The sequence below is a fragment of the Trachemys scripta genome, chromosome 1 (assembly GCF_013100865.1).
Source record: "Trachemys scripta elegans isolate TJP31775 chromosome 1, CAS_Tse_1.0, whole genome shotgun sequence".
Taxonomy (NCBI): domain Eukaryota; kingdom Metazoa; phylum Chordata; order Testudines; family Emydidae; genus Trachemys; species Trachemys scripta.
The window spans coordinates 337,448,649-337,468,407 of NC_048298.1; the positions used below are offsets into that span (position 1 = coordinate 337,448,649).

Genomic DNA, 19,759 nt, shown 5'->3' on the forward strand with positions numbered 1-19,759 from the left:
ATCATGTTTGCTTTTTTTGCAACAGCATCACACTGTTGACTCATATTTAGCTTGTGGTCCACTATAACCCCTAGATCCCTTTCTGCCATACTCCTTCCTAGACAGTCTCTTCCCATTCTGTATGTGTGAAACTGATTGTTCCTTCCTAAGTGGAGCACTTTGCATTTGTCTTTGTTAAACTTCATCCTGTTTAACTCAGACCATTTCTCCAATTTGTCCAGATCATTTTGAATTATGACCCTGTCCTCCAAAGCAGTTGCAATCCCTCCCAGTTTGGTATCATCCGCAAACTTAATAAGCGTACTTTCTATGCCAATATCTAAGTCGTTGATGAAGATATTGAACAGCGCCGGTCCCAAAACAGACCCCTGCGGTACCCCACTCGTTACGCCTTTCCAGCAGGATTGGGAACCATTAATAACAACTCTCTGAGTATGGTTATCCAGCCAGTTATGCACCCACCTTATAGTAGCCCCATCTAAATTGTATTTGCCTAGTTTATCGATAAGAATATCATGCGATATATATATATATATACAAGCAAGGAGGTTAGTCCTATAGGCTACAAAACTGTTTAGTCTTTTGGTATGTTTGGCGTAAGTCGTGCATGTTTCTGAGCCAGATAGAAGACTGGATAAAGCACATGTCTCACCAATACAGATTTTCACTTTAGTTGACAATTTGTTATTGTTCCAGGCTCTGTCTTGCAAAAGACCAAAGTTCCTGACAGCTTTGCCACTTGTAATAGTGAGCTCAGCATAATGATCTACATTGCTGGGAACAGTAGAGCCAAGGTAGCAAAATTGCTTGGTTTTAACATCTGGGACAGGGAGGTAAAGAACCCTAGAACAGGAAGCACAGAGGATAAAACGGGGGTAGTTTTGTGGTTTTGACTCTGTACAGGCCTGATCCAAAGCCCATTGAAATCAATGAGAGTCTTTCCATTGACTTCAGTGGGATTTAGCTCAGGCCCTTATTTCCTAAAAAAACCCAAACAAACGCCGTTAGTTCCGAAAGTGAAAGTCTGCAGGGAGGTTTCTTAGATACAGTCAAACTATTTCCTGTGTTATGAACACTGCAGATTAAGTTCTACAACTGCAGCCATCTCTTGCTCGGGCCAGCAGCCTGCCAGGGACTCAGACACACTTGGGAAAGTCAGGTATTGTAACATCATTCAATTCGTACTCTTCATTATCCTAATTACAGACACTCCTGCTGCATTTATCTCTAGACAACAGGTCGCACAGTGGTTTAGACAATGATACAAATCTGCCTGAAATTACATCTGTCCAGTACCTATGGAACCGAGGGAGAGGGTGGGCCAGGATAAGGCAGCTGGCTGGGAGTGAGACCAAGCTCTGCCCCTGGCCTGCTGTGTGTGACAATGGGCAAGTCACTCTACCTCGCTTTCTTCTACCAACCTTTGTCTGCCCTAGATTGTAAGTTTTGGGGGATTGGCACAGCCTCCCTATGTACAGCCCCTAGCACAACGGGGCCACAATCTGGGTTGGGAGCTCTAGGCACTTTTGTTATGCAAATTGTAATATCAGAGGGTAGAATCTGGGGTGCACAGAATGAAAAGTCCAATATTTTCTGTTGAGTTGATTTTAGAGCTTTAATTTGTTATAAAATTATAAAAGCTTTTGGGACGGGGAAACTACAGAAATATTTAAAACCCTGTGTAGTGAAAACAAAAAAAATCTGCTTATTTTGCTCACATCTACATCATAACATACATTGATCACAACTATTTCCATAGAGTGCAAACATCCCTGATTGTTGATTGTAAAGATCCATCCTCTGTTGACACAACTACCCAGACGATCTGTTCATAACATCAGGCGAGCCTCCCAAGCAGAACGCTGTTCATCTCTTCCCAGAGATTGCCAGGATAGCTGATATCGACCTATCCCTAGCTGTCACTTTAGGCATCTCAGTCCCAGAATCAGGCCCCCACCCCGGATTCATAGAACCCCTGCTCAGCAGCCCGTGAACACTGTAGGCGCATAAACTCACTCGGCACCTAAATTTCTGCAGTAACCAATCCCCCGGGCTCCTATGTTTCTACCTCTGAGCATGTGCACTGCAGGCCCATGCCAGCCCCAGCGCATTTCATGAACTAGGGGAAACAGGCGTTCCTGCACCTAACTCACCTTTGGGACCCGATCTGTAAGCGTGCTTGGACCTTGCTTACCAGATCAGCCCCTGTAGAGAAACTTACACAAAAAGCTGATTGGAGACATAAGAACATAAGAATGGCCATACTGGGTCAGACCAAAGGTCCATCTAGCCCAGTATCCTGTCTTCCGACAGTGGCCAAAGCCAGGTGCCCCAGAGGGAGTGAACCTAACAGGTAATGATCAAGTGATCTCTCTCCTGCCATCCATCTCCACCCTCTGCTCTGCTCTGGAACTCCTCTGTTTGCTCTGGAACTCCTTTTTTATTTGTTCTCCCAATTTTGCAATGGCGAGACATGACGACTCAATCCTGATGGTTCCAATTTAGAAGTTGATTTTTTCCCTCCTTTACAGTTATATACGGGATTTCCTTTTCCTCTTTTTTTCAAAGGAACCAGTATCTCCACTGTTTGGGCAGCTTCTACAGTGGACAATTTAGATGGGGAATTTTGCTTTCACCTTTTATACCTTTTCTTGATTGGGGCAGGTGCCTGCACCTTCCGATGGTGGGGTATTGGTAGGTTTCTGTAGAGATTCTGGTTTTGGCTCTAAAGTGGCTTGGGGTACAATGGGCAGATCAGATTCAAAATGAATTATGCCACTTGTTTTTTTCATTTTTCCTTCTGACTCAATTGACTTAAAGGTATCAAAATTACTTGCTGGAATTTCAGGTTGCAAAGACTTTCATCTTTCCTGAGAGGTCCTGATATCTAGGATTGCCTCCTTACAGGCCTTCACAGCAATGTCTATACTTCCCTGAGTTTCTTGTAGTGAGCGGCCCAATTGCAGACGGGTTTGTGACGTGTCTGGCTTACTTACTTTGTCTTAACTTCTCACTAATCCCTTTCTCCAGGGATAAGGCTCGTTGTGCCTGATCCAACTGTTCTATTTTCCTTCTCAATTTTCTTTCTAAAGTGTTACCTACAATGGATACATCGTCCCTTTCCTCCACCTCCCGAGATTCTCTCTTTAATTTTTCTTTCTCAAAAATGGAACACCTTAAGTTCCATGGATCCGGGTGATCTATGCAGATTTAGTAATTCAGCATTTTTGCTGACTCTTCACCATAGGTTTCAATGTAGACTATCTCGACAAGCCACTTGCACCCGGATCCCCCCCCCCCCACTGAGCCCTCTCACAGCCAAAGTAAGAGCTGGCTCGCTATGGAGCAAAATCACTGAGAGCCGTTCAGCATCTTTGTACGGGGACAGATTTGTAGCTGTTATTTTCCTCTGTAAGGGGCTCTGTAGTTTTTACGCTGATGTAGCTGGGCAGGGTTACCACTGCGTCCCCTCACCCCACACTCATGGCTGACCTTAACCCCACTGAAAGTAGGACTCCAAAACTCCTCTCTAGACATACCCATGTCTGTAAGTGTAAGTGGGGGAATGGTCCTGCTGTTGTGGGGAACTTTCCTGGCTTCTGCACTCCCCCTGGAATCGGCTAGCGAAAGGATAAGTCCTCGCCTCCTTATCTTACTCAGGATCAGTGTGTCCCTGCACCATCTCCTAGGAATGTGTTCGTGCCGTTACTCGAGAGCTCTGGGTGTCCTGCACCTTACTCGCTACGCTGCTCGGGCACTCGCTCGCTGCGCCTCCCCGCCAGCTGCCCTGCTGGCCGCTCACTCTGCTCACCTTCGCACCAGCCACTCATTCACAAGCCGACTGCCAGTCACCTTCTGCTGCCACCCTCTCTGCTGTGACCTCTGCACCTCAGTATCTTAGCGATTTTCAGCTCTTTGCAGGCTGGGCAGAGACACTGCCCCATCTCAAGTGATTTCACTTCTCAGTGATGTTTAGCTCTTAGCAGGTTGGGCAGAAACACAGTCCTACCACAACTGATTTCTGCTCTGACTGAGCATTTAAAATAACAATAGATGCTCCCAATGAAGACTATTTAGCTCTTCTTTTGAACAGTGGGGAGGAACAGGTCAAACCAGTCTGGGGACTCCTAGGGAGAGCTATCCCCACCCGTCTTACTATCACAGGCTCTGCATTCGAGCCCCTGGCTTAACGAGGTTCTTTTATCTGAGGGTGACCCTCTCATTTGGGACAGGTTAAGCACAGTCCTGCTTCCCTGTATGACAATAATGCCACCAATATTGGTAACAGCATTTCACTACCCCTGCATTCAGTTTTAAATTTTTTTATTACAGCTAATGTTAAAAAATTATATAATTCACAGGTTAAGAACAGAGAGTCTGTACATCCGGGTATGGTGCTTAGATTATCCACAAATACCAAGTTTTATAGTGCAGAATCAGTAATAACCCAAATTTAGGTGAATAAATTTAAGAATACAGTTTAGATATTAGCATCCAAGTATTCGGGTACATCACTCAAGGAAAGCTATACAGGGAGTTGGTTGTGGAAAGCAAATATAGCAATGAGTGAAGATTGTCCCTCAGTCATTGAGAATTTAGGGTAGGTTGTCCATTTAGAAAATAAATCCATGCGGAATGTATTTCAGTTACTTTCCGCACTGATTTGTAACCCAACCCCAGCCAAAGTTGATAATTTTGAGCAATAGCGTTCTGTCTGCTGGATATCTAAGCAGAGTCGGTGTGTTTATGTAAATACAGTTTGCTCCGGAAGTCTCTCCCCCTCCCAGCTAGCAGTCAGGGAAGAATTTAGCAGACCCTGCTTACATTGGCAATCTCAGACTACCGTGGAAGAGCCATTTCAAACAAAGAAGCATCACCCGGCCCATCATTCTTCAAAGAAATATGAAATGTGTTCAGATTCATTTTCCACCCACCTGTTCTGTACACACATCACACCCCTATGTTTCGTACCCATTTACTCTGTGCTGACATCCATCCCATCACCTCAGGTACAGCTCAGCACTCACCTACACCAAGCTAACTCCTAAGCTACACTATGGGAGGGAAAGCACCACCACACACCCTCTCCTGTACGGGCAAAGGGTAGGGGAGGAATGGCATTTCCAGGTGTTCAGTGAACATAAGAACATAAGAGTGGCCATACTGGGTCAGACCAAAGGTCCATCCAGCCCAGTATCCTGTCTACTGACAGTGGCCAATGCCAGGTGCCCCAGAGGGAGTGAACCTAACAGGTAATGATCAGTGATCTCTCTCCTGCCGTCCATCTCCACCCTCTGACAAACAGAGGCTAGGGACACCATTCCTTACCCATGCTGGCTAATAGCCCTTAATGGACTTAACCTCCATGAATTCATCCAGTTCTCTTTTAAACCCTGTTATAGTCCTAGCCTTCACAACCTCCTCAGGCAAGGAGTTCCACAGGTTGACTGTGCGCTGTGTGAAGAGGAACTTCCTTTTATTTGTTTTAAACCTGCTGCCCATTAAACTTCCCAGGAAACACTCCCAGGAAACACTTCAAGCCTGTTGCTTCCGACTCTTGGCCCTAACTCTGCTTTCCCTGAGCAAGACACTGCTACCCCCTAGTCCCCATGTCACTGAATCTCCCCCACGGTCCAGTCTACAAATTCCAATGCCTGGCTCCCTTTCCCTGGCCAGAAAATCAACGCCCAAAGACCCAACTCCACAACGTATCCTCTAAACAAGGGATCAGCTCAGCAGGAGAACAGGAGAGGCAAGCAGGGGAGTTTTGCAGGGCGTAGCTGTCAATCCAGTGCATGGAGGTCAAGAGACTTGGTAAGTTGTGTGCTGATCTCTTTGCTGTTTGTCTCCGTGTGGCTGGGGTTGGCCAGGCCAGGTGACAGAGGTCTGTGTGTTTGTGTCTCTGAGAGGGCCGTGTGGCTCTGACCCTTGGGCCTAGGATCAGCCCTGGTGTTTGACATCTGAGTCGTGGATCACCCCGTTAGCCACGGGGCAGAACTAAGCAGCGAGGTGCAGAGTGTATGAGATAGTTAGTGGCAAGCAAACACTTGACCAGGCACTTGGGTGAGGCACTGAAATATTGAGCTATGTCGTTATTTTAGCCCCATTCCCTAGGAGATGATCGACAGACCAGCCCGGCCGCTGGTTTCTGTGTATTGTGCCGTGTAATGGCACTTACGAGTAACCGCTGCCCTACTACGGATCATATTTCCACCCCCCAAAGTCTTTTAGGGAAATGTGATCCCCATGAAGTGAAAGCAGGATTTCCCCACAACTGCTCCCCACCCCTCCAACTGAGAACTGTATTTCAGGGTCAAACCCATCTCCGTTACGGTTGGGCTGCAGTCTGTGAGATAGCAATTCCTGCCTGGGAAAGCCCAGTCACTGAATGTGGAACAACAGATCACAGTGAAACAATGGGGAGGATGTTTGGGTTTGATGTGTTCTTTCCCCCACATCTCCACTGATGTTCCTGATGGATTCTCCTGCAGCTGCACGGGGATGTTGGAACCATGATGAAGCCTCTGCTGATCCCCTTGACGTACTTCTGTCTTCAGACCTGGCTGGGGATCCCTCAGGTAAACTCTTGAGCTTTGCCAGGGAAGCACTCTGTGTTTTCTCATGTTTCTGCTCAAGGCTATGCAGGCAGCCATACTGCCTTAGACCCATAGACACGTAGGGCTGGAAGGGACCACGAGAGGTTATCTAGTTTAGCCTTATGTGCTGAGGCTGGACCAAGTGCACCGAGACCAGCCCGGACAGGTGTTTGTCTAATCAGGGCCCCACGCCACCTTCCCTAGTGGCTGCTGGGGAACCCCGGCCCTCCCACTAAACTGGGTTCCAGACCAGGGACCTTCTGACCAGCAGCCAAGGTCTGCTCCATCAGACTCCTTGCTGCTGTCTCCATGGATATCTTCCTACCACAGCCTTTTTCCAGCCCGCACAGCCTCTCCTGGCTCACCCTTCTTTCAGGGCCGGGCTCGCAGGGCTCCCCCGGGAATCCCCCAACAGGATCCCAAACCAAAAGAACAAAATTAAACCAATTTCCTCCTTACCCTGCAGGAGCCTCCCTGTTCCCCTCAGGTCACTCCACTCTGTACTGCCAGGAGAGGGACTGCCGAGGTCTTCCCCCTCTCCCTGCAGCCCCTCAAACTCCAGTCCAAACGCCCCCTAGGCTTTACCAACACTGCCCCTGGCCTCCTCCTGGCCTGAGGCAACTCACCTCTGGCCGCAGGCTTCACTGCCCCCAGCCTCCCAGGCCTCCTCTTGGCTCTGGGCCCTCCAGTTCTGGCTCCAGGCCTCTGTCTGGCTTTAGCCCACCAGTTGTGCCTAACACCCCTCCAGGTGCCACCCTGCAGCCTAAAGGGTCTCAGGCTCCTGTTAACCCCTGGTTAACTAGTCTGGGGTTTATACAACCCATCACAACGATGTTGCTGTCCTCCATGCGCGTTCGGGGTTGGATCCTGGATGGAACCTTCTCACGGGCATTGCCAGCCCTGGAGCATGCAGTGCATGGCTGGCATACGCAGATGGCAACCCACTGACTCCCCCTGAGGTAAATGGGCGTGATTTTAGATATCTCCGTGGGAGTGGATTGGGATCTCAGTCTCTCCTAGCTCCCTTCCTTCTATGTTCCTTGTTCTCCCTGCTTTGTCTTCCCTATTAATATATCCCTTCCTGCCTTTCTTCCTAACCCTACATCTAGACACAGCCCAGTAAACTAAAAACACCTCTGTCACGGGTACATAGCTTGCTGGTCTCTGAGTGCAGCCCTTCGGGTGTCAGGCCTTGTGCCTTTACCCTCGTGGGCAGGAATCCTGTGATTCTCCCTCTCTCAGACAGGGCCCAGGGCTGCGATACCTGTGAGTCCATCATGCTTCCCAGCAGCTCTGGCTGAGTTCAGGTCCCAGTGGCTCGTCCCTTCAGGAGTCGGTGCCCAGTGGTGTATCTGTTGACACCAAACAAAGTGTTGTTCCATTTTACTGTAAGAACAAATCGTTTAGGGAAACCGGATTTTAAAACAATCCACAATCCACCCTCACATCGGTCTTACCTAAAGGGCTACCATCCCCGGGGGCTAATGTAGGCAGGCTCTGCACCCCAGCAGGACCTGTACCTGAGCCTGGCTCCCCTGAACAACTCCCTCTCCCCTCTTAACCAAGTGTTCCTCGTTAAACCTGACACAGATTTTCTGATCGCCTGCATTTCCAGACCTCTTGTATCCATCCCTGCTTCTTTTTCCCAGGAACCGGGCAACAGACAGTATTAATCTATTATTACAAGGCAGCTACAAATCCATCACCCCCGCCCTGCTCCTCCCTCCCAAAAATCGAGGGCTCCAATGTGACATTTGCCAAACAACACACTGAGGATTCTGCTTGTGTGTTCCATCCCTTTCTCCCCCCTTTCCTCTGCCTTGTCGCTTTAGAGGTAAGCTTCTAGGGCAGAGGCCATTCCTAGTGTGTTTGTACAGGGCCGAGCACAATGGGGCCCTGATCCTGGGTGTGACCTCTAGGTGCTATTGTAACACAAATGCCAATGTGACTGTATGTTTCTTTTATTCTCCCAGGCAAAATGCCAGGTGGAGCTGAGCATGATGGATGACGCTTTTGATGACCAATATATAGGATGTGCTGAAGAAATGGATGGAATTGCACCTGGACTGCTAGAGAAAGAAAAGTCCATGTCCTCAGTGTTTAACAGGGTGTGGGAAAACTCAGAACAAAAATGGGAACTTGTAAAGAAAAAGATTCCTCTGCCCACAGGCTTTAAAGATGAGCATGGACGAGCCATAATAGCCTATACTGACGATGACTTTCACAGTGAGTTGAATGCGGCAGTGAGAGGGGCTGGGATATCTCGAGCTCATTACATGGCCAGTTTCCAGTTCAAAGCCTTTCATTATTACTTGACAAGAGCTTCACAGCTCTTACGAGGGAGGTGTGATGTGATGTACAAAAGGACGGTGTACCGGGGGGTTTCTGCCAGGTTTCAGCACACGGGATCAGGTCACATTAGGTTTGGATACTTTGCCTCTTCGTCTTTTGATATACTAATAGCTAAGACATTTGGTACGGACACATTGTTTGCCATCCACACGTGCTTTGGTGCTGAGATCAGGGCCTTCTCACGCATTCAGGAGGAGGAAGAAGTGTTAATCCCAGTCCATGAGATATTCAACATGTCCCGAGGACAAAGGAATAACCGCTTTGTCCTCCGGAGCACAAACCGGACCTGCAGCCATTTTAACTGCGCATACCTGGGCGGTGAGTACTGGGCTGAACAGGAGAAATATTTGGGTGGGGCTATTTTCTGTGGAGAATTTGAAAACTCCACTTCAGGGAGAGCTGACGAGAGGGACGCTGACTTGAGGACTTGCCACCAGGGCTGGGGGAGACAGGCTGCCACGACTCTTGCTGCTAGAGAGGGCTCGGGCTGGGGTGGGTGGACACTGGGTCCCACTCGCTCACTGAGGAAAGAGAAGCTGCCTAGACACCCACGACACCAAGTGTCCTGCTTTGAGCAGGGGGTTGGACTAGATACCTCGAGAGATCTCTTCCAACCCTGATCTTCTATGATTCTATGACACCCTGGCGATGGGAGCACTAGAAAGGCAGGCGAAGGCCCCAAACCACCGCGAGTCTTCAACACACGTAAGCCCCGTACAGAGTCCACAGGAGCCCTGGCAGAGCAGCTGTGGCTTCTCAGACATGGCACAGCAAACCCAGAGGCTGTGGGAAGGGAGCAGGGGGGTGGCCCAGTGTGCAGATGGCACATTATTTGGGGCAGTCAGGACTAGGGACGACGGTGAGGAACTTCAGAGAGATCTAACCGCGTTGGGTGAATGGGCAACACAACATCAGGTGACATTCCCTGACACACATTCAAGGTAACGCCCATTGTGAGGGATAATTTCACTGGATTGTTAATGAGCTGTATCGACTCAAAAGGAAACCTGGGCAGCATTGTGGTGAGCTCGGTGCAAATCTCAGTGAAAACCTCTGTTCAATGTGCTGCTAGGTCTATAAAGGAAACAAAGTGCTAGCAAGCATAAGGAATGATGGAATGGAGAATAATGTGAAAATATTGTATCACCATTATATTAACCCATGGGGCACCCTTCACTGGGATTTTAGGGTTGGCTCTGATGACCCGAGCTCTGAAAGATTTATCGGAAGGGGGTGGGTGGGAAAAGAGTCCAGAGAGAAGGAGGATGAAAATGATCAGAGGTCTAGAGCGATTTCTACGGGAGAGATTGGGTTGGTTTAGTTAAGCAGTGGTTATCAAACTTTTGTACTGGTGACCCCTTTCACATAGCAAACCACTGAGTGTGACCCCCCCCATACATTAAAAACACTTTTAAATGTATTTAGTACCATTATAAATGCTGGAGGCAAAGCGGGATTTGGGGTGGAGGCTGACAGCTCATGACCCCCCATGTAATAACCTCGCAACCCCCTGAAGGGTCCCAACACCCAGTTTGAGAACCCCTGGTTAAGAGAAAAGACATAAAAACGTGATAGAAATATATAAAATAATAAATGAGATAGGGAAAATGGCAGTGTCTAATTTACCACTTTATCATAAAACATGAATAAACTGAAGATAACATATTTTAATTAGTGAAAGGGATTATAGAATGCAGGCTTAACTTGTGGAACTCATTGCCACAAGGTTTTCATGAGGCCAAGTGCTTAGTAGAATTCAAAAAAAGAATTAACTATTTATATAGACAGTGAGAATCTCCAAAGTTATGTTACATAGGATATTTTTTTTTTAAAAGAGCACTAAACCCTTAGGCATGAGGCCATAAGACAGTCACTAACTGCCAGGGTTGGGGAAGTAATTTCCTGTATGTGTCGGTAATTCCACTCCAGGGTTTCTTGCAGCTTCTCCTGATGCAGCTGTGCCTGACCTCAGTCAGGGACAGGACACCAGGCTAGATGTAGCCTGTTGGTGGGATCCAGTCTGACAATTACTATGTTTCTTTGGAAATAGTAGAATGGAGTTGAAAATTCCGCCTGAGGTCACATTTCATTGACCCTCTCTGTTTGTACCGTAGGCGAGAAGAACCAAATATGTGTTGACAACTCTGGTAAGAAAGAAACATTTTGTTTTCATTGTTTTGACAATAACTTTCCCTCTGTATTGAAGTGCAGAGCACAGAGCAACCCCACCAGGCAAACATGTCATATGCAGGGAAACAACTTGAGAAAAAAGTGGGATGAACTGCACGTTCTGTCTATTTATCCAGGTTCTCATAGGGGGCTCATGACTAGTATCTGACACCTTCACGTCTGACTCAATTCCAGGCACAGTTGATTTCAGAAAAGAAAATTTAAGGAGAATAACCCCTTCGAGCCCTAAAGAGTCATCTTCAGTGTCCTGAACTATAAGCTGAACACACATCCCCTAACCCAACACCACAAGTGTGTCTCCATCTCCCTCCTCTCATAACTAGCCCCATTCTAGCCCCAGTGGAACTGCATCCTCTCAAGGACTAAACAGGACTATTTTACCAGAGCAGGTCGGAAAAATCTCAACAAAATATTTTCTCCTTGGAATTTGACAATTTGTCAAACTCTTCACTTTCTGCAGAGGTGGTTTGATTTTGACACTGCTCTGTCAGAACGCTGCCTGGGTTCTGGCCAGATCACCCGCCTGGCTCCTTGGCAGCTTGGCTGGCGGGCTACCAAGGAGTCATAGATCCAGGACTTCCAATGCCCCCGACCCCGGGACAGCCTGCTCGGTGCACTGCCCCAGAGCCGACGCTCCCTTCCCTTGTGTGGAGAATTACAAAATGATGTTGTTGTTTTTTATTCCAAGTCAGAACAAAACCAAATTTTGAAATATCAAAATCCTCCACAAAATGGAATGATCTGCTCTACATTTCTCCCTAAAGCCAAGAGAACAAACCAACAAACAAACAGAAATGGTGCTACTGGTGTCTGCAGCCAGTGTTTCATAGACTCATGTCTTTATTATTCATAACTGGTCTGGAGTACACTTATGTGGCAGACGACAAGCTCCAAATCGGAGCCTCTGGGACTGGTTTGGGTGAAACGTGCTCACTAATGATTGGTACCAAAGGAACAAGCAGGCTGAGGAGGGAGGAAGCAGGTGAAATCTCACCAGTGAGATGGATGTCCCAGGCTGGAGTGTCCTGCTGAGGGGAATTGGATTAATGTCCCTCTGGCATAACAGGTTTCAGTAGCTGCTGGGAAGGAAACCAGTGTCCAGCTTTAAGGAGCTCTGTCAATGTGAAATAATTTCCTATCAATTGTTTGATCTGCTTTTTCCTATTAACAGTTACCAGAGGTGGCATCACCTTTCCCAGTGTTCTGAGCCATTTACTGTTTGGAGGATCCGTCATCCTGGTCCACATTGCTGCTATGAAACTGTTTGCTGGTTTCTCAATTGTCCTATTCGTGTTACTCACTTTTTCTCTCTAACACAAATCATGGTGATGGGACTTGCCAGATCCAAAGCTGCCCTGCTATGCTGCCAGCGTTCCAAAGGGAAACCAGGAACATGGAGGGAGTGTCACTGGTACTTGCTTGGGCAAGCTTTGATTGTACGTTACCGATGAGTAAATCGAAATGGAAGCTCATAGTTCTAGTCCAGGTGGGATTTGTTAAATTGGTGTCTGTTATATAAATAGTTACTTGTATTCCTGTCATGCTAGCACTTTGTACCGACTTTTGATGACTTCAGTATAAGACTTTTCAGAAATGAACTAAGTCGGAGTATTTTCATTAATACACTTGATGGATTAATCTGTGTCTCGGCCAGGTGACTCTGTACCAGGACAGTTTGTGGGGTCCCAAGTCTATATCTCTCAGTCACTTTCCTATCAAATTTGCTCAGAAGATGATATTTCTAACTGGTGAGCTCAAAGGCCCAGTTCTGGGCTAGTTTACCCACCTGCCTGCCCACTGACTGTCCTGGGATTGCATGCTCAGAACTTCCATGCATGAGAACGATGCTTCACAAATCAATTAACGCCAACAACTAGGTTCTTACCAGAGCTACCGCGATCTTGTCAAGTCCTCTTGGCTGAAACACAAGCAGAACGTTTCGGGTAACTGCAATCGGGTGCGATGTTCAGCCTCGGTCTGAGCTCTCCAGGGACAAACTCTGGTGAGCCTCGCCATGGGAGCTTACCCTGCCTAGACACGGCACTGCAAATGAATGGGGTTATAATCGAGGAATATTGGAATTAGCACAATCTAGTTGATGAGCCAGACTTTAAAAAAAGAGCCAGATTCTTGGAGAGAAATGCCAAGTGCTTCCAGCCAACGAACGACGTACTGCATTGTACTGCTGACGCTGCACTTAAAGGTCTCTTGGCGTTTTCATGATAAACCATCGGCTCCTCTCCCGCGGGGATTCTCAGCAGTGTGCCCCATGATGGAATGTTCCATTCTCCCGGGGGGAATCGCTGACCTCCAAGAAAAAGGTTAAAGACAAGTGCTTAGGGCAACATTTCCAAAAGCAGCGTCTGCTTTTGTGTCACTTGATGGCGTGCTCCCAGCTCCCACTAACTTCAGCTGAGGTTATGGGCTCAAACCCTCTGATAGTCAGACCCCAGGTGTCTCAGGTCTGGCACCAGAAAGGGCCTAAAGGAGCATTTTAAAAGCTGTCTGTTCATTTGGGTTAATTGGCAATCTGTTAACTCCAGTTACAGTAGGACGTCAAAACTCTATGTAATGGGACTGTTGGCCCCTTACTAAAACGCAGTGAGGGTTATGGTTGCTAGCTCCCAGTACTAAAAGAAAGGGGAAGGGTGGATGGGAAATCAGGAGCGTGAGACTGACAGTCCCCAGGAACAATGGGGAGAGGCCAATGCTTCAGGTCAGCCTGATTGACAGGGTGGGCAGGCTAATCAGGGAGTCAGGAGGCCAGGGAGGGGTCCCGTCCTCTAGGTGAGCTGGAATTGCCTGGGTCAGACAGAGTGGGGCCGAGCTAAGGAGAGAGCAGGGGCCCACACTGAGCTGGGGAGTGGAGCCGCGCCAGCCGGAGGGGCCAGAGAAGCAGCCCAGGGAGCTGGAGGCAGAGCAGCAGCAGTGCTGGGGCAGCAGAGTGGAGCAGGAGCTGAGGCAGAGTGGAGGAGCTGGGGCTGGGGCTGTAATAGGAGCTTGGGCTGGAGCAATCTGGAGCCGGGTGGGGTGAGCAGCTGGGGAGAGTGAGGGGGACCCTGGGCAGTGGGCCCAGCGCAGGGAGACCCCCCAGCCAAGAGGCTCTGCAGGCCAGACTGGGAGGGGGATCGTAACCCCGACAGAGTGGGGGTGACGCTGGGAAGAAGGATCCTGCCACCTAGAGCCTGAGGGCGTGTGGCCACCACCAGAGCAAGTGTCCAACCCGCAGCATCCCTGCAGCACAGCCAGGGCCTGGGAAGGGGCCTGGGACTTGTGAGGAACAGACTGAACTGCCTGACATCCCAGAGACACTGGTCGTGATGTCCCCGTGCCTCAGAGCGGGGTGATGGGTTTTCCTTTCACCTTTCTCATGTAAGCAGAGTCAGGATGAGCTCTACCCTGACATCTGGTGGTGAATTATGGCGAGTGTGGAAAAGAACTCCAGGGGCTGATCTTGTTTGCATAGGCACACCCACCCGCCTGGCATGAGACAACAGCAACTGATAGTGGTTACTTTGGCTGGTGTGGGATCCCCAGTTTCTCTGTTATTGGAGCAGGAAGATTAAAGTTTTGTTACCCTGATTCTGTGAATCAAGGCCAGTGGAACTGTTGTATGACAGAAGGACTGAGTGAGTCCTTCATCATTACCTACGTAGCACTTGCTTGACAAGGGGCATGGGTTACAAAACCCAGTGAATGGAGAGAGGATGAGGACAGGTATTTGTACCTGATGGCATGGGTCCCCTCTGAGAGGTTGAAACACCAATTGCTTACAGGCTGCTGAGCTGAATTCACTTTGGGCCAATGGTGCACTAGCACTGGGGCTCCCCTACTAAGAGCTGAAATTGCTAAGAGCTAAAGTTATTAAGAGCTGAGATCACTGAGGCTGTGTTAACTAGTGGGGGAGCCTGAAGCTATATTGCTAAGTGGCTGGCGGAGCAGCTAGCAGAGTGGAGCCTCGCGGGGACGGTTGGAGCAGAGCGGAGCTGAGCTGAGCAGCTCACAGGTCAGGGAGCGGAGCAGAGCAGCTGGAGGAGCAGCTAGCAGAGCGGAGCCTTGTGGGAGTGGCCAAAGGGATGGCTGAAGTGGAGCAGAGCTGAGGGGAGCAGCTGCCAGAGCAGTTCGTGGGACGGCAGGAGCGACTCACGGGGCAGCTGGTGGAGTGGAGCGGCTCGTGGTGAAGGCTGCGGCGGAACCCCACGGAGAGACGGCCGGCCGGCCTTGGATCACGTAAGGTGCCCCTTAACACCCTGCGTGCCCCCCCCTTTTACTCTGGGGCTGCACTGACCGGGGCAGAGACTTTGGGGTCTGTTTTACTTTTGGGACTTTGGGTGGTTGCTGGACCCAAGAGACTTTGGGGGTGTTGGACTTTGGGGACTCTGGGTGATTTTTGGGTTGCTGGATTCAAGAACCAAAGGGAAAGGACATGGCCCAATTTGCTGGGGTGGGATTTTGCTCATGGTTTGTGTTATGAATCCTGTTCGTGGTATTTTTCCAATTTAATGCTGATGTCGTTTACCTCATGTTATTAAACATTTTCTGTCACACTCAGACTCCGTGCTTGCGAGAGGGGAAGTATTGCCTCTTAGAGGCACCCAGGGGGTGGTATGTAATTGTCCCAGTCACTGGGTGGGGGCTCGAGCCGGTTTTGCATTGCGTTATTGAAACGGAACCCCTAGATACAGAACCCGGCCCTTGTTGCTGCCAACTTAGATGGGCAGAAGGGTTACACTCATTTTTTCCTTATTTTTTTCAATTGGTTGCTGCTTAATAAATTTTATTTGCTTTGAGCTGCATGTAATGATCAGTGGGTCAGGGAAGTGTCCAGTGTGGAGAGAGGACCCCAGAGTGAGGACATCCTAACCCCTGCCCTAAGTGACCGTGCCAAGGGTGGTGGTTGAGCCCCCCAGGAATCCTGGGCCCAGCCTTGTCGGGGTTATGAGGACTCATACAGGAGAGTGGAAGGGGAGTCCTCAAGGTCAGGCAGCCTCTGGGTAAAGGAAGTGGGAATGAAGACTCAGATCCTTTCGCTAGCCCACTTCACAGGGGTGGTGTATAAGCCAAGAAAGTTCCCCACAATAGCAGAACCATTCCCCCACTTAATGTTGTTTTCCTTGGTTTCTAAGTAAGCTGTTGCCCCTAAAATAGCCAGAGGGTTTGGAGTCTTTACTTGGCTTTAACATCTGGTTCAGGGAGGTAAAGAACCCTAGAACAGGAAGCACAGAGGATAAAACGGGGGTAGTTTTGTGGATACATTTGGAAATAGGTGATATTGGGAATACTCAGGACCCCTTGCCCAAGTTCATAGTAACCTTTTGAGTCTGTACAGGCCTGATCCAAAGACCATTGAAATCAATGGGAATCTTTCCATTGGCTTCAGTGAGATTTAGCTCAACCCCTTATTGCTAAAAACAATTCCATTAACTCTGAAAGTGAAAGTCAACAGGGAGGTTTCTTAGCTAAAGACAGGCCGTTTCCTGTAGTATAAGCATTTGCAGCTGTAGTATTTAGTCTGCAGCCATCTCTTGCTTGGGTCAGCAGCCTGCCCGGGAATCGCAGCCACTCGGGGAAGTCAGGTATAGTAACATCTTTAAATTCTTACTCCTCATTAACCTCATTACAGACACTTGTGCTACATTCATCTCTAGACAGCAGGTTGGACTGTGGTTTAGCCAGTGATACAAATCTGCTTTGGTCGTTGAAACACTCATCTTGCAAAAATGGAAAAGTCCATCCCCACCAAACGTTAATGCCTGGCTCAGTGATATGGCCGACCTCGGAGCCAACCAACGACTGCATTCTGCAGTCTTTGTGCTGACTTCTTAGAGCTCTGTGATTAATGCAGAGCCTTAAGATAGATATGTTGCTTTTCCCCCCCGTCCCCCTCCATTTGGCCTGACCTCCTTTACTTACTGTCTGTATTATGATGAATCTGGTATTTTGGTCTATTTGTTGTATTTGGAAAAATTAATAAAAAGTTATAAATGCAAAAAAAGTCAATGATACAGATCTCACCACAGCTACATCTGTCCAGCACCAATATATCTGTGGGGTGCTGTGGTCTGGTAGGGAAGGCACCGGTGTGAGAGCCAGGTGATCTAGGTTCTCATCCCAGCTCTGTCGTTGGCCTGCTGTGTGTGACATTGGGCAAGTCACTTTACTTCTCTTTCTCTACTAGCCTTTGTCTGTCTCAGACTGCAAACTCCTCAGCAGAGGGACTGCGTCCCTATGTGCAGCCCCCAGCACAATGTGCCCCCACTCCAGGGTGGGATCGCTAGGTGTTTCTGTAATACTAATTACAGTCTCAGAGGGCAGAATTTGGTGCTTAGAATCAAAAGTCCAACATTTTCCATTGAGTTGATTTTAGATCTCAAATTTGTTACAAGATTAGAAAAGTTTCAGGACAGGGGAAAGCTACAGAAATATTTCAAACCCTAGGGAGTGAAAACAAAGAATCCACTTACTGTGCCCACATCTACATCCTAACACACTTGGACTGCAACTATTTCCATAGAGTGCAAACATCCCTGTTTGTTCATTTTAAAGATCTGTCCTCTATTGATACAACCACCAAGATGATCCATTCATAGCATCAGGTGAACCTCCCAGGCAGAAAGCTGTTCATCTCTTCCCAGAAATTGCCAGGGCAGCTGATATCTATCCCTACCTAACTGCCACTTTAGGCACCTAAATCCAATAATCAGGCCCTCTTTGGGATTCCCCACTCAGCTGCTCCTGAACCCTATAGGTGCGTAAACTTGTTTGGCACCTTAATTTTTCAGTAAAGAATTCCCGAGGCTCCTATGTTTCTGCCTCTGCACATGCCCCCTGCAGCTCCACAGTGGTGCATGAACAAGGGGAAAACAGGCGTTCCTCCACCTAACTCACCCGTGGGACCTGATCTTGTAGTTGTATAAAGAAGCTTACACAAAAAGCGGGGGTTGGGAGGTAATATGAGGACTTCCCTCCTAACTTCAAGCCCAGTGGTTAGGGTATTACCTGGGACAAACAGGAACATACACACACACACCCCATCTACCAGAGAGGGAGAAGGATTTGAACTAGGACCTAATACTTAGGTGATGAGGACACCAACCACTGGACTGCAGAGTCATTCCTGTGCTTAGCTGCTTGGGCTCTCTCTTTCTCTGGCCCACTGCTGAATTTGTTCCATTGTGCAGACGTAGTGACAGGATAATTGGCCTTAGAGAGAGAGAGCAAGTGTGAGAGAGACCCTGTACCCTAGTGTTCCTGGCACCTGCCTTGGCAGTGGGAATCCCGGCTCCCATCCCCCGCCTCCAACGCCTTTTTAAAATGATGTATCCCCTGGGGAACAGCAGAGATTGAGGGAGCCCCACACCAGACTATCCCATAAGCCAGTTGCTAGGACATTTCCCCCAAAGGTGATTGATGCCTGTTCAAATCTCTTCTCAAGTGGAGGAAGGGCTTGTACTGGGGATCTCCCGGAAACAGGGCAGCACGTTAATGGAATAGGATGTGCACAGTTCTTAGCCCGCTGGCATTACTGAGTCTGTTCAATAGTTTATTTCTGTCACAGCCGGAGTAAGAACTGGTTCACGTTGGAGGAAGAACACTGAGAGCCGCCCGACTTCTTTTTACTGGGACAGTTTTGTAGCTGTTATTTTCACCTCCAAGGGGCACTGTAGTTTTCACTCTGATGTAGCTGGGCAAGGTCACCACTGTGCAGGGCCGGCTCTGCCATTTTTGCTGCCCCAGGCACGTGCTTCCTCCGCTGGTGCCTGGAGTCGGCCCTGCCACACATCCTCTCCTTTACGGGCAAAGGCCGGGGGAGTGACGGCATTTCCATGTGTTCAGTGGAAGTCCCACCCCTTCCAGTAAACACCCCTGGCCAGTTGCTCCCCATTCCTGACCCCATCCCTGCTTTCCCTGAGCAAGACGCTGCCACACCCTAGTCCCCATGTGACTGGCTCTCCCCCGGGATCCAAATTCCAATGCCTGGCTCCCTTTCCCGGGCTAGAAAAATCTGCCCCCCAAAGACCCAACTCCACCCCATATCCTCTAAACAAGGGATCAGCTCAGCAGGCGAACAGGAGAGGCAAGCAGGGGAGTTTTTCAGGGCGTAGCTGTGGATCCCCACTTGGGGAGTTGTGTGTTGGTCTGTTTGCTGTTTGTCTCCGTGTGGGTCGTGTGGCTGGGGTTGGGGTCCCTGACCAGGCCAGGTGACAGAGGTCTGTGTGTTTGTGTCTCTGAGAGGGCCGTGTGGCTCTGACCCTTGGGCCTAGGATCAGCCCTGGTGTTTGACGTCTGAGTCGTCCATCACCCCGTTAGCCACGGGGCAGAACTAAGCAGCGAGGCGCAGTCTATGAGGTAGTTAGTTGCTGAGCAAACACCTGACCAGGCACTTGGGTGAGGCACTGAACCATTCAGTTATATCGTTATTTTAGCCCCATTCTCTAGGATACGATTGACAGACCTGCCCGGCCTGTTGGGTTCTGTGTATTGTGCAGGAGTTTCGAGTAAACACAGCAGCACTAGGTACAGTATTTCCACCCCCCAGAATGCTTTAGGAAGTGAAAGCAGGATTTCCCCACAGCTACTCCCCACCCCTCCAGCTGAGAACTGTATTTCAGGGTCAAACC

General features: G+C 48.9%; 1 protein-coding gene across 7 annotated transcripts in view; it reads left to right on the forward strand.

Moving 5' to 3' along the window:
* The first annotated feature begins 1,086 nt into the window (after positions 1-1,086).
* The window catches only part of LOC117871352 (ecto-ADP-ribosyltransferase 5-like), a 32,783-nt gene continuing 14,110 nt past the window's right edge, over positions 1,087-19,759 (forward strand). The window contains exons 1-5 of one of the 7 annotated variants that reach the window (XM_034759251.1): positions 1,087-1,159; positions 5,677-5,814; positions 6,492-6,578; positions 8,570-9,266; positions 11,063-12,417. In XM_034759251.1, coding sequence (XP_034615142.1) covers positions 6,513-6,578; positions 8,570-9,266; positions 11,063-11,286 — 987 coding nt within the window. In that variant the 5' untranslated portion in view covers positions 1,087-1,159; positions 5,677-5,814; positions 6,492-6,512 and the 3' untranslated portion in view covers positions 11,287-12,417. Of the gene's footprint in view, positions 1,160-5,497; positions 5,815-6,491; positions 6,579-8,569; positions 9,267-10,889; positions 11,000-11,062; positions 13,790-19,759 lie in introns of those variants that run through there. The other 6 variants (XM_034759245.1, XM_034759249.1, XM_034759244.1 and 3 more) reach the window with 6 other exon arrangements.